General features: G+C 35.9%; 1 protein-coding gene across 1 annotated transcript; it reads right to left on the reverse strand.

Moving 5' to 3' along the window:
• Nucleotides 1-384: 384 nt before the first annotated feature.
• Nucleotides 385-15,868, reverse strand: zgc:86609 (TMCO1/EMC3 family protein). The gene is made up of 8 exons (XM_039773958.1): nucleotides 15,714-15,868; nucleotides 10,174-10,231; nucleotides 8,668-8,761; nucleotides 6,174-6,278; nucleotides 4,850-4,931; nucleotides 1,777-1,856; nucleotides 1,590-1,672; nucleotides 385-951 (listed from the first exon to the last, which is right to left on the reverse strand). The coding sequence occupies exons 1-8, from the start codon at nucleotides 15,866-15,868 to the stop codon at nucleotides 823-825; spliced, it is 786 nt and encodes a 261-aa protein (XP_039629892.1). The 3' UTR covers nucleotides 385-822.
• Between the last annotated feature and the right edge of the window lie 41 nt (nucleotides 15,869-15,909).

Genomic DNA, 15,909 nt, shown 5'->3' on the forward strand with positions numbered 1-15,909 from the left:
TGTAAGTTGGAGGACCTCTGGATGCAGAGTAACGTTACACCCAGGCTAAAACAATTTTAGGGTATGGGCCCGGCTCAAGTGAGGCCCAGCGGAGTAAAGTCACTTCTGGAGTGGTTTAAAAAAAAAAAAAAAAAAGTAAAATATTTAGACTTAAAGATTTACCAGAATACCTGCCACATTTAACCGATAAGGGGAATGCCTTTATTATTATCATCATCAAGAGTTCACTATAAATTTGTTTGGTGGGTAAAAAGTTCACATATTGTATGATGACAGACAGCATTGTGCCGATTTTCCCACTCAGAGGCCCATTTTTTCCTCAAAGTAACTTACATGTTGCTAAAGCAAAAAAAAAAAATTAAAAAAATGACAGCAAGTCAGTGATACTGTAACTCAATAAATACTCTTTTATTTGTCAATACATAGTAACCGTCAGGAGCCACACCACACAGCCAAAAAAAATTTAAAAAGTGGAGAAATGATTTCAATTTTAAACCAATTTCTTTAATGCGGGCCCCTCAAACGCTGACCAGACCACTTTATTCTGCATGAAGGGTCTCTGCCTGTTCTTGATGAACGTTTAGGCGTTGCAGGTCTCCATGGCATTCAAAACAAAGGTTGTTGTGGACCTAATACTTCAACTTTCATCCCGGTAATACTCCGCAAGAGCCACAAGCCAAAAAAAAAAAAAGAATACCTTAAAATGTTTGGCACCTATTAATTTCAAAAAATGTTAAAGACTGTTCTGATAGTCTGCTATCTGTAGTGCGAGTCGAGACTGGCAGAAGGTCTCTGGTATGACTGATCTTATTAACTAGGACTTCAAAACATGGGCCTTTTCAGTTCCTTGTCAAAAATGCCTTCAAAATTCAGATCCCGAGCAATAAGCTCATCTTCAATGTTCTCTAGTGCCCACTGATGATCCACAATTTCCAGGGCTTCCCACTCAGCCTTGAAACAGGAAGGAACAAAATAAATTCAGTCTGCAAGAAAAAGCCACTAGAAACCAGTACATTGAACTAAGCACATAATGGAAGACTGGGATTTCCGCAGACCTTCGCCTTATTCTTGAACAGCAGGGTCATCAGTACATCTGCAGAAAGCTTCAGATTCACGGCAAATCACATCTGCTTGTTACTTTGTACTTTTTGTACAAAGACAATAGACTTGGTATTCATTTTATATATATGTCAATCCCTTTTATTACTTGTAAAACTCTTTAGTGAACATGCTTGATGTTTCATAGTTGAGACCACAGATGCTCTAAAAAAAAGTGTCACGTATTTGATTTTAGTTTCCTTCTGCCCCAAAGGCTGTCATCTCTTCTTCTCTTTCATATTCCATAAATTCAGAGACAACACTTTAGTCTTTAGCAAGATTCCCCCCCCCTGATTAGTTTAAAATATTTCTAAACATGCAATACATGAAAAGAGAATTTCTGTCAAACTTTCACTTTTGACTTGTCAATCTTATGAATGGAAAAACATTCCAGTCATAGTTAGCCAAGGATAGCACAATTAAAATGATTATGTGAGCGAAGCAGAATAAATATCAGAAGTAGCAAATAATTTGTGAGGCACAAGGCTTACCTTGAACGCTTTGTTGGGGTCTGGGGGCATCGCCATAACTGCACCAGTCATTTGGTCCTGCATGATCCGCGACTGATCTGCAGCTTGAAGAAGAGAGCAACAAGACTTGAGTCTCCCCAAAAGGCTCTGTTGTAGAACAGGTTTTTTTTAAAAAAAAAAAAAAATGCTACATATATTTTACTCTTACCATTATCCTGTCCCAAAATTAGGTTGTACATACTCCGCAAACCGAACACATTCAGGAAATACCAGGAAGCTGAACTTACCCTGCAGAAAGTCCAGAAAAGAAACACATCAATTGCACTTTGGTTACCATGATGCACTCACCTACGGCAAGCCTCTAATTCAAGTCCCTAAGTGACAACGCCGATCCATCGACTGCACCAACAAGTCTGGATTCCTCCCGCATATGCTCAGTGGTGAATAATCACACTGTAAGGCGGTTGTCTTAGGACCACATGAGTTTTACTACTGGCTAGCAGTTTTAACATTTACTGTCTCACGTTATTCCTATTTGAGCGATCTACTTCCATAATTCTGATAAGCCAAAATTCTACACTTGAAAATATATATAAATTCCATGTTGACTAGTGAAAATGCACAAACGTTTCCTCCTTGACTTAGACTGAGGTTTCAATTACATACGTGATGCGATTCCATTTAGGAGCCCCAGCAGCACTGCTATCTCATGAAGCCGACACCCTGGGTTCAAATCTTCCTAGTTGCTGCTGGTGTGTAGTCTGCAAGTATTTTCCTTCCACCTCCCCAAGGACATGCAGGTTGGTTAACTGGATCCTGCACAAGTGTGGCTGTCTGTCTATACTAGAAGACAGGTAATAAAATCATTTAAAAATACTTGCGGTTTCTTTCTCTACATGTGCCTTCAGCGCCTTTCCTCTGTATTTGTGTATGTGTCTGAACCTCTCCTCACCAGCGCTCCCTTCTTTTGAGTGTGTTACCATAAAGCCGTTTTCTGAGAGTCTCGCTATTTTCGCCTCGTGTCCGGTTTTATACTTTCCATCGTTAAAGGCAACTCTGTTAGCGTGTGCTTTTATGCCTCCTCGTGCGTCACACAGTAAGCACGTCCTCTTTCGTCATGTCACTAAATCCAAACGGACCAATGAGATTGCTCTAAGGACCTGGACACACAGACCTTGGCATTTTGTTATATTAGTAAATCGATGCTCTGAAATGAGACGGCAGCCTGTCCAGAGTTACTGAGAACACAAGGCTTCATTCCTGCAGGACACATTTTGACCAGTGAATATTTGAATTGCAGACCTCTTTAAAATAAGATAAGTTTAATAGTTAAATAGTAATTATAGATATTTCTTTTTGACTGCTTCAATGTTGAAAGTCGGTTAAGTCAAAATGGGATTTCCAATGACCATTTCAGATTTTGACTAGTTGAAAAAACATGACATAACCTTCTAAAACCACATCAAATATTTTCTAATCCAATTCGAGGTCACAGGGGACCTTGGTTGGAATGATATTTTGCATATCTCAAATTTGAAACGTGATTAATCAAAATTTTATTTCAGATATCATATATACTCGTGGATAAGTTTTTTACATTATAATTTCTGGTATTATATAGTGTCCGTCGTACAAGATGAAGTGGAAAACTCACGCTATTGGTCCAAGGGATTATGATATGCTAATGCCCACCTGAGAGAGTAACCATGGAGCACACCGCCTTTTGTTTTCTATGTAGGTGCGGCAATGCACTGTATCTGTGTGTGCTCCTAACTTCGCTATCTCTCTGTTGTGCCTACATGACCACACGATAATACCCAAACTATTCTGAAGCACCGTTTTCACTGATTTGTGTTTTGTATCTTACACCCTCATGCACCTTTACCGGAAGAACATCCCTTATCTACGATGGAGCATTAGATCAGAAAAAAATATGAAGCTGGTGTTAAATTACATCATTGAAGTAGCAAAAGAAATTGGAAACTGTGCTGCTGTAACAAAATTCGATGCGTCTCAAAAACTGATACGAGATTGGAGGAGGCAAGATGATCTTTTTCTTCTTTCGGCTGCTCCCGTTAGGGGTTGCCACAGCGGATCATCATCTTCCATATCTTTCTGTCCTCTGCATCTTGTTCTGTTACACCTATCACCTGCATGTCCTCTCTCACCACATTCATAAACCTTTGCTTAGGCCTTTCTCTTTTCCTCCTCCCTGGCAGCTCTATCCTTCGCATCCTTCTCCTAAAATACCCAGCATCTCTCCTCTGCACATGTCCAAACCAACGCAATCTCGCCTCTGACTTTGTCTCCCATCCGTCCAACTTGAATTAGAGGAGGCAAGATGTTGTTTTAATTTTTTTTTTTTGTGTTGCAGTTTTGAATGGGCGTATAAGTCCAGTCTGATTTTATGATTGATTTTTCGGGTTTCAAGACCTGACTTGTACATGAGTATATACGGTATGTAAAATGTGATTAACTTCTAATGTAATTATGATTATTCAAAGGCATCAAATCTTAAAACAACTTGCCATATGCTCGGATTTCTAACCCACATCCCAAATGGACATGTGTCAAGTAAATTTATTCAAGATAAGCAAGTGCGTCTTGTCCATGGTCTGTCCCTTTTTGTGCTCCACACTGCCATGACAAATTCTAGCTCCCTACAACTCTAGAGTCAGATTAAGCAGATTCACTTCACAGATGGATGGATAGACTACTGTATATGGATCATTTCACTTCACTTTGTGAAACTTTACTGAAGGTATTAAGAGAAGTGCACTACAAACATATGGCAAATAGTTCTGTCAAGTATGGTGCAGAAGACTTGCATTTTACAGCTCTGTTTCAGGATGGCTTGTGTATGCCCATAACCTCTGTAAAAGCTGCAATATCCCTTCTACTTACTTTAATGCGTGTGACTGAACAGAATATTGGACATACTGATAGTGTGTAAAGTTTGCAGCATTGTCAATGCAGCTGCATCCTCTCCTAAATGCAAATTCCAGATGCCACATTACTTAGTGCAGCCAAGGAGTGATGAAAAAGTATTTAAAAAGTACAGATGATCTATGTAAACATAAATGGTATAAAATTCAAAGTAAAAAAACATGATGCTCATCTACACAATACTGATGTTTTTTTCTAAATCCGGTAAAGTACTTTAATTGAATTTACCTTGGACAGACGGATGGCCAGAACAAATAGCATTTGTTGTTGGTCCCTATCAACCAGTCTATCATATTTCAAAACAGAATTGTAACTGAACTGTGAAAGTTGCATACCAAGAAGCGTCAAGGGACAGAAGCTCAATTCCTCGTTGCAGCATTGGCTTGAAGCGTAGTGTCAGCGGGAATGGGACCTTTGCTAAAATGAGAGAAATATAGTAATTACAGTTAATCAAATAATTATACAAGGTATGTCTCAAGGATAAATCACAGAGTGCCATGCGAAGGTTTGGGAACCCTTGCTTAAAATGTCTGTTAATTTAAATATTTATGCGAGTAGAAGATGAACTGATCACTAAAAGGCATTAAGTTAAAGATGACACATTTCTTTTAAACATTTTATGGAAGATTAGCATACAGTACTTTATGCTTTGAACAACTGTACAGTACAGTGGAAAAAAGGAAAACCGCAACATGCAAAAGTTTTGGCACTTAACACTCCTGAGACAGAAGTTTAGATTATTCACAATGTCACCGCTCTCTACTTTGCGTAGTAGAAACTTTATTAAATTTAGTTAATGTACTGTACAATATTATACAGACACACACACACAAATCCCACATACTGAAACTCAAGCATTGTTCATATTTCCTTTTGACATGGTTTGAGGTTTATAGCTCAAACAAGAGACATAATAGTGATCAATGAATACAAGGATAGAATGTAGGTTCATAGACTACCAATTACTATTTTTACTATTATTCTTTATTCAGCATGATACCTTTAGTTAAGATGATTTAAAAAAAAAAAAAAAGAAGGATGTAATACTTTGAAGCAACAGGAAAATGAAGTTTATGGAATTTTTCTGCTATTTAGATGTGTCCATCAAAGAACAAAAAAAAATTAATAAAAGTATTTAATAAAAGTAAAAAGGAAAATTTAAAATCAGTGAAGAGATTCCTAACTGCACCTAAATACCATTTTCACATGAATTCTCTAAACTGAATCATGGATGCTTATCTATAAACTCTTTTCCTTATTATGAATATATTAGTATTAAATTTATCTTAAGTAAGAGTATTCCTGAATGAATACATGTATAATTTAAAAAGATCTGTTCAAATGGAATGGTCATCTGTTTTGTATAAAAAAATCTGAAGAACTTTCAGACTTATTTTTGCATTAAACTATTATAGGTCTTTTAAAAACCATGTACACTACTTTATAACCAGGCCTACCATTAAATTTACCTGGGAATCAGGCAGTGGCATCAGCAAAGAAGGGTGTCTGCAAGATGCATCAACTTCCCCCAGTGTTTCAACTTTGTCTATCAGGGCAAATGTGCCATGCCCACAAATAAACCATTGACAAACCCAAGGAAAACGTAAAATATCTAAAAATCTTTACAATTAATATTAGTTTCAAATAAAATGTACTTGCTTGTAAGAAATCCAGAGAAAGCCCAATTAATCCATCCACCAATTAGAATCATGGGAAGAACATTGGTCAAGTTTCCCTTCATCATATCTGTAAGCATGCTAGGATCTACAAAAAGAATAAAAAAAAAAAAATATTTTGATATCTTGATGTCATGCGACATTGCCATGAGATTAATTTGCTGTTCATCTCTTTCAAATAATAATAATATTCCATGGTTTATTAAAATTTGTTGAGCAATAGGACGGTTGTATAAAACAACATTCTAGTTTACATTGCAGCAATGTCTTAAAATTCATCTCATTATACGAAACCATTTAAACAATATCTCTCTATTATAATAAAAAAAATCCTGGGATGAGATGTGACTTTTTCCAGAGAGATACTTTCATGTCCCGCGAGACGAGATTTCGTGCAAAAAGATTTAACCACACCCAGGGCTGGGAAAAAAAAAGACAAAGAGTAGATGACAAAGTAGAACGTCGCAAAAAATTCAAAAATGTTGGTGCAATACACATGCAGATCAGGTTAGAGATAATGAAAATATGAAAATTCGAAAGTCTCAGAAAAAATGATAGTAAAGATCGCATTAGCGCAAACAGACGGAAATTACTTGGTGAAATAATGTAACAGCAAAAAGATCGAATATATTGTTCGGATTTAAACTAAGTCAGAGACTTGTAGATCGTCTAATTGTTGTTGCCATCAGGGAAAATTAATGTTTCTTCCCAATGAATCCGCAAGAATTCGTTGTATGGTGAATGTGAAATCCACATACACGAGCAGCAGAGACATGAAATGGCTGGTGCATAGCACAGGCCAGGGGGTTGGCGAGTGATGTGAGCAGGCGGCAAAGCCCCCTAGTCATTCAAAAATTTAAAATAGGCATTCAATCATTTAAAAAAAATTAGACAATATAGCCTATAAAAATTTGATTAATGCACGTTTTAAAACAAATTAGAAAAGTTAGAAATGTATGCCCCATTTCAAGGTGAGAGAATAGAACAAGTGGAGAAAGATATAATTTATTAGAAATATGGTATAGTTCATGAGATTTCGTAACTCTGTAATAATTATGGCAACTGTTACTACAGTTACAAATTCAGCTAAATTAATTCTTACTATATAAAAAGAGTACCAAATTCCTCAGGTTTTTAAAATACTGCTTTATTACTACAAAAAATAAATCTGGTTCAAGCTGTGTTATAGTCAAGAACATAATCTATTTATCAACTTTAAAAAATGATTATACCATACATAGATTTTTTTTTTTTTTAATTTGATATACTTTGTGTACTATAAAACAATGTTATTGTGTAGCTTGTCACAAAGGGTTTTAGGAAAATAATACACACCTCAGTCATTAAAGTTTTTTAACCATTTTGAAGACATGTGCCTTGCCTGCAAAGGTGCAGTGATAGATCAAGTTATTTTAAAAGATCTCAATCAAGTTGTGATAGATACTGTACATGCTTTAAAATGTTGGATAGCTTATCTCTAGATAATATTACAGGGTTTATTTATAGCTTTTATATAGTTAGTTATCTGCATTTTATTTATAGATTATTATTAGTCAAAGAAAAAAAAATAAAAAAACTTTCCAGAAACTGCCAAAGAGGGTATTTCTCATCTTAAACACAGTATAGGAGAGTCCTATTCTTATGTGTTGTTCTGCAAAATCACTTCTTATTAATCTAGTCATGCAGGAAGATATGCATAGTCTTATAGAATAATGTGCCTCCTTTACTGAAGGCTGCACCCATACAATATGGGTAAAGAAAGAAAACATACTGCTTGTACAGACACATAGTATCACATATAGGTCTCAGTCAAGAAAGGGACAGAACCAATAACACGCCAGCTAGTAAAGCAGCAAATTCTGAGGAACACTACACAGGCTTTAACCATAATTAATAAGAGCACAATATAAGTGATGTAATAACTTTACTATGAATACATGGGAAACAGAGATCCATAAAGTTAAATTAAATTCTGAACAAGTAGAACTGTCTCCCTTGTGGAGTTTCTTCTCTTTAAAGAATATCCTTATGGATAGATTACACTGTCTTTAAAAAACAACAACCCAACTTCTTCAATCAACTTCACTCTGCTGAATGAGGGAAAGATTAACATGATGTGACTTTATTCCCTGCATATTCATACATTTCCTAATGCTAATGTAAATGTGATCACGGTTCTTTATAGAATTACAGGGCAACAAATTACACAGATTTTGAGAGAACCTTGAACAGATTTTCTCAGTTTAACTCAGGAGTATCTACAAATAAAAACCTCCACTGATATATATCATTTTATTACTCCATAACTGGCAACTAACAATTTTCAGGCAAAAAGACTATCTTGTTCCTTATTTTCTAAGGATTGCCAACATCAGCATATACTTTTTGTTTTACAGTTCTTTTAACAGCTGCTTACATAGTTCTTCAGGAAAAAAATACTAGTTTTAAATAGAATATAGTTCTGTTTTTCTTTATACCTGTCATTGGATTTTTCGGAACAACCTTTCTCTTGGTTTTCTTAAAAAATCCTGTTTCTGGATCATTGAAGTAGTGTTTTCGCATGGCAAATGACTGAAAGAGAAACCACAGTAACATACCACTTAAAAAAACACGAATGTAAGAATTGAAAAACATGGGCCACTATATACAAATATGTAAAGAAAAATTGAGCTAGGCCTTCTTATTTTGATGATTTCAATACTTTTTCTTTCCAACTGGCAAAAGCAGCTACTGAAGATCTATATCATGGTTGAAGTACAAAATTAATCTTCATTACATTTTTTTTTTACAGTCATGGTCAACCAAAGTCTTGAGGGCACTTGACTCAGGGTAGTAACTGTTCTTAGACAGGGCATATACTCCATCAAATTATGACAGTTCAGAGTTGCCAATCAGCTAATATATTCTAAAAATTCCAGAGATGTGTACAACTAAAATCTAGACAAGAATAGGCCATTCAGCCCTACAAAGCTTGTCTATCCTTTCTCCTTAACTCTTCCAGAATATGATCAAGTTTAGCTATGAAGGTCCCTAAAGTCGTACTGTCCACCAGACTACTCAACAACATATGCCATGTGTCTATGGTTCTTGGAATCTGGGAGTAAAATCTGAGCCCAGATAAACATCATACAGACAGTGACCACACAGGATCTCTTGGTGACATAAGAGAATGGCACAAACAACTCTGCAACTGTCCCCCAAACAAATTCTTAATTGCAGTTTTTTATCATTTACCAAAATACTTCTAAGAGAGATTTTTTTTAAGCTTTTTTTTTTTTTTTAATTTTAAATATGGGAAAATGTTTTGAAAGCAAACTAATTTCAAGGAAGCTAAATGTTACTTGACTATAACAAAAACAGATATTTTACCCCTGATATGTACACAGGAAACATTTTTTCATGTTATTTTACATTTAAAAAAAAAAAAAAAGTTTTTTTCCATTATTTTGTACGTTCACTTTATAGAGACATATATTCAAAATTACATATATTATAAAGCCAAATTACATTCTCATATCTGTGTGATCAAAACCCAAATCAACAATATTGGGTGCAAGGAAGGAACAAGCCCTGGACTAGACATTAGCCCATTTCATGGCCCCGAATCAAAACAGATCATTGCAGGGTTTCCTAGCCACCTTAGTTGGTAGGAGTTAAATATCAGTGCAATAATTAATGTTGTTTAGTGTCACCCAGCCCCCACCCCCACCCCACCAGAAGCAGTCATTTTTTTCTTAATGTGTTTGTGCTATACAATGAATAATACCAACACATAAGCAGGCATGGTGGAAATTAACAACAAAATTACATGCACTTCATGATTTCCTCTCATGTCTGGGGCTATAAGTAGTGCTAACACTATCACACAATCACAAGTTAAGTGCATTCATTATTCAGTAATGGAAATTTTTAATAACACGGTTTTTTCACTGTATGAATAAAATAAATAATAGTTTGAATTATACTAATTGAGCGACACTTGCCTGTTTGGGAATGTATTTTCCATTCTCTCGCAAAATCCGGCTTCGAATTAATACTTGGCTACCAGAAGGAACAGGAAAAAAATAAAAATACAGTGAAAGTCATAATTAGCCTCCTAAGACAATGAAAATTAAAAAGTTTCAACTACAGATAAAGGCTTAAAAAACAATTAAAACCTTTCACCACTTATATAAAGATAAAATATAAAATGCAGAAAGATAACTTATGACTCTTATGAAAACGGTAAAAATAATGAAAAAGCAATAACTGAACCATTAAAGGACAAGTTCGGTATTTTTCAAATTATTTCTACACAAACATGGTATACTGTATATGCATTTGGTAAGGATACATTTTCTATTCACTTGTGTGAATTCTGACATAAATACGGAAGTAAATTAAAACAAAACCAACCACAATGCACGAAAAGTTTGCTATGATTAGGTCTGTCAGGAGTTAACTGTTGTTAAAATGGCTGAATGCCCTAATCTTGGGTGGGTTTTTTGTTCAAAAATGACATGTATGTGTATGTAATCACAAGATGTGGATCAATACTTGACAACTGTTTTGGCTTGAAAAATGGATGTACAGTCATATGAAAAAATTTGGGAACCCTTAATTCTTTGGATTTTTGTTTATCATTGGCTGAGCTTTCAAAGTAGCAACTTCCTTTTAATATACGACATGTCTTATGGAAACAATATTTCAGCAGTCACATTAAGTTTACTTGATTAACAGAAAATATGCATCATAACAAAATTAGACAGTTGCATAAATCTGGGCACCCCAATTACATCAATACTTAGTCGAGCCTCCTTTTGCAAATATAACAGCCTCTAAACTCCTCCTATAGCCTTTGATGAGTGTTTGGATTCTGGGTGGAGGTATTTTTGACCATTCTTCCATACAAAAATCTTTCCAGTTAAATTTGATGGCTACCGAGCATGGACAGCCTGCTTCAAATCATCCCATAGATTTTCGATGATATTCAAGTCAGGGGACTGTGACAGCCATTCCAGAACATAGTACTTCTCCCTCTGCATGAATGCCTTTGTAGATTTCGAACTGTATTTTGGGTCATTGTCTTGTTGGAATATCCAACCCCTGCGTAACTTCAACTTTGTGATTGAAGCTTGAACATTATCCCGAAAGATTTGTTGATATTGGGTTGAATTCATCCGACCCTCGACTTTAACAAGGGCCCCAGTTCCTGAACTAGCCACACAGCCCCACAGCATGATGGAACCTCCACCAAATTTGACAGTAGGTAGCAGGTGTTTTTCTTAGAATGCGATGTTCTTCCTCTGCCATGCAAAGCGCTTTTTGTTATGACCAAGTAACTCAATTTTTATCTCATCAGTACAAATCACTTTGATCCAAAATTAATCTGGCTTGTCTGAAGGAGTATTTGCATATACAGTGGAGGAAATAATTATTTGACCCCTCACTGATTTTGTAAGTTTGTCCAATGACAAAGAAATGAAGTCTCAGAACAGTATCATTTCAATGGTAGGTTTATTTCAACAGTGGCAAATTGCACATCAAAAGGAAAATCGAAAAAATAACTTTAAAAGATAGAAATTGATTTGCATTTCATTGAGGGAAATAAGTTTTTGAACCCCTACCAACCATTAAGAGTTCTGGCTCCCACAGAGTGGTTAGACACTTCTACTCAATTAGTCACCCTCATTAAGGACACCTGTCTTAACTAGTCACCTGTATAAAAGACACCTGTCCACAGAATCAATCAATCAAGCAGACTCCACACTCTACAACATGGGAAAGACCAAAGAGCTGTCCAAGGATGTCAGAGACAAAATTGTAGACCTGCACAAGGCTGGAATGGGCTACAAAACCATTAGCAAGAAGCTGGGAGAGAAGGTGACAACTGTTGGTGCGATTGTTCGAAAATGGAAGGAGCACAAAATGACCAATCGACCTCGCTCTGGGGCTCCACGCAAGATCTCACCTCGTGGGGTGTCAATGGTTCTGAGAAAGGTGAAAAAGAATCCTAGAACTACACGGGAGGAGTTAGTTAATGACCTCAAATTAGCAGGGACCACAGTCACCAAGAAAACCATTGGAAACACATTACACCGCAATGGATTAAAATCCTGCAGGGCTCGCAAGGTCCCCCTGCTCAAGAAGGCACATGTGCAGGCCCGTCTGAAGTTTGCCAATGAACACCTGAATGATTCAGAGAGTGACTGGGAGAAGGTGCTGTGGTCTGATGAGACCAAAATAGAGCTCTTTGGCATTAACTCAACTCGCTGTGTTTGGAGGAAGAAAAATGCTGCCTATGAATACCGTCCCCACCGTCAAGCATGGGGGTGGCAACATTTTGCTTTGGGGGTGTTTTTCTGCTAAGGGCACAGGACAACTTAATCGCATTAACGGGAAAATGGACGGAGCCATGTATCGTGAAATCCTGAGCGACAATCTCCTTCCCTCTGCCAGGAAACTGAAAATGGGTCGTGGATGGGTGTTCCAGCATGACAATGACCCAAAACATACAGCAAAGGCAACAAAGGAGTGGCTCAAGAAGAAGCACATTAAGGTCATGGAGTGGCCTAGTCAGTCTCCGGATCTTAATCCAATAGAAAACCTATGGAGGGAGCTCAGAGTAGCACAGAGACAGCCTCGAAACCTTAGGGATTTAGAGATGATCTGCAAAGAGGAGTGGACCAACATTCCTCCTAAAATGTGCAAACTTGGTCATCAATTACAAGAAACGTTTGACCTCTGTGCTTGCAAACAAGGGTTTTTCCACTAAGTATTAAGTCTTTTTTTGTTAGAGGGTTCAAAACTTATTTCCCTCAATGAAATGCAAATCAATTTCTATCTTTTATTTAAAGTTATTTTTTCAATTTTCCTTTTGATGTGCAATCTGCCACTGTTGAAATAAACCTACCATTGAAATGATACTGTTCTGAGACTTTTCATTTCTTTGTCATTGGACAAACTTACAAAATCAGTGAGGGGTCAAATAATTATTTCCTCCACTGTAATAAGTGATTATTTTTGTTGCGCGAGTGCAGAATAGGCTTCTTTCTCATCACCCTGCCATACAGATGTTCTTTGTGCAAATTGCACTGAATTGTATCACGATGTACAGATAGACCATCTGCAGCAAGATGTTCTTGCAGGTCTTTGGGGGTGATCTGTGGGTTGTCTGTAACCATTCTTACAATCCTGCCCATATGCCGCTCCTGTATTTTTCTTGGCCTGCCATTTCCTGACTACATTCCTTACAGTTGAAACTGACAGTTTAAACCTCTGAGAGAGCTTTTTGTAGCCTTCCCCTAAACATGATACTGAACAATCTTTGTTTTCAGATCTTTTGAGAGTTGCTTTGAGGATCCCATGCTGTCACTCTTCAGAGGAGAGTCAAAGGGAAGCACAACTTGCAATTGACCACCTTAAATACCTTTTCTCATGATTGGACACACCTGTCTGTGACGTTCAAGGCTTAACGAGCTAATCCAACCAATTTGGTGTTGCAAGTAATCAGTATTGAGCAGTTACATGTATTCAAATCAGCAAAAATACAAGGGTACCCAAATTTCTGCACAGCCAGTTTTTCACATTTGATTTCATTTCATACAGAAGATCTACTTTAATAATTTTAGCCACCTGTGCAAAAAAAAAAAAAACCTTCATAGCAATTTACCATCCTGGAAATTAATACAATTATTATTGTATTAGGTATACTGTGATATTTAACACAATGATGTAGTCCAGAACAAGAGGTGTTATTCCTGCTAAATCCAAACAAGAGATAAAGATAGCTACAAATTTAACATTTATACTGTATACAAAAATCTGGTCCCCAAAAAAAAAAAAAAAAAGTCTAAATATACAAAGTTGATATGGATTACAATATGATTTCAATTTTCAGCAGCTAGTCTACAATATGTTTAGAAATCTTTACTGATGAACTACCATGATAGCACACATCAATTTGGTTCTGTCTCCTTCTTCCTTATTTATTTTGCATTTTCCCCCCGTCAGTGCCTTCCTTCTAATCTCTTTACCCATAACACAAGTATACATTGAAAAAATTGTTTTAATTATTTTGTGTATTTTTAATGTATTTTTGGCAACTGTAATCAAAAATGAAAACCATTTTCTTTAGCACATGACATTTTTTCATAAAAACATTTCAGTATGATGAATGATTCATAGGGATGAGAAATGTACAAACAGAGGCCACCAAACAAAGTTCTGGATAATAATAAAAAAACAAAAAAAACTAAGAAATGATAAAAACTAGAGATGTTATATGTACGTCAATGAATATGTATAGTTTTCTTTACACATTTGTTTAAAAATATTATGCTACTTAAATTTTTTCAAGTTACATTGATTTAGAACAATATTGTGTACATGATTAAATTATGTAATTTGATCAATTTAATTACATTTCTTTGTTTTGCACTTAAAAATGACGTAAACCTATTTTTAAAAATATTTTATTTTCAAAAAGCAGAACATTAATGTAGTATTACACTAATTGAAAATATAACATCAGATGATTCAAACATTCTAATTACAGTATTTAGCTTTACTGTGCTCATGAATGCTAATAAAAATAACTACTGTACACTCCATTAAACAAAGTTTGCAGACCTGTGTAATTAGATCTAAATACTTTTATCAATAGAGAATTGCAGTTTTATATTAATGTGTAATATGATCTGAAGCAGCCTCCGGTGTTCACCTTATGTTTTTTTCCCCAAAATTACAGTTCAAAAATGTTTTCTTTCATTTGCTTGGTGATTTTCAGGCTACCAGACCTTTTGCTACATTTGTAATGGAGACAAGACTGTATGTTAAAGCTGTATAAAACCAGACAGGACGATCTCTAAAGAAATATAAAATTGCAGAAAATGACATTAGGTTTCACAATTTAGCCCAATCGCCTTTAACCAAGCAAATAAACTAATTTCAGACCCACCTCCAAAACAGAATCTATATGATACTGAAAACAGATAAACTGAAGCACTTAAACTTTTTTTTTTTCTTTAAACACTGATATCATTGGTTTAAAAGACAAATATCTGGCGCAGTCACCAGTCCATTCTACTCAAGATGCCTAATATGCAGCTATAGTAAATTAAACACTGGATGGCATTTAGAAATAGACTTTATACTTCGGTATCTAAAAGGGCCAGGAGTTTTGAAGAATAAAATGAAACATTCCACTACATCAACTTCACGAGAACATCTGCTGGAATTCCCTGTATAAAGGTTGCTTTTCTTTATATTACCTCGCTTATTTAGCAGTGTCACCTTTTCCAGCATTCAATGTTAAGACAAGTATAACGTGGTTTATTCAGAACAATTACAAGTCAAGTTGAACATTAACCTATGTTCTCCAGAGAAAAATACACACAGCAAAAGTTACATACTATTATACCTACGATCTCTGTAAAAATAAACAGATCATTAGAAACTTAAAATGTGATCATATTTATATGTACATTTAGAAGACGATCAACGGTATTTTAAAATGTTCAACGTAGAAGCCAAGAAGAGTTACCTGTCAGACACCTGCTCCAACTCCACTTTCTTTTCTGAGTGCAGCAATTGGGTCACATAATGGCGAATAACTCCGACAAAAAACGTGATGAAAACAATGGGCAACACGACCCACAAGCGAATACTGGAATCTAAAAGCAGCTCAGGCCCAGCCATCGTGTCATACGAGCCTCGCCGAAATCAGTCCACGCGCTGCG

This window comes from Polypterus senegalus, chromosome 13, assembly GCF_016835505.1.
Source record: "Polypterus senegalus isolate Bchr_013 chromosome 13, ASM1683550v1, whole genome shotgun sequence".
Lineage (NCBI taxonomy): Eukaryota > Metazoa > Chordata > Cladistia > Polypteriformes > Polypteridae > Polypterus > Polypterus senegalus.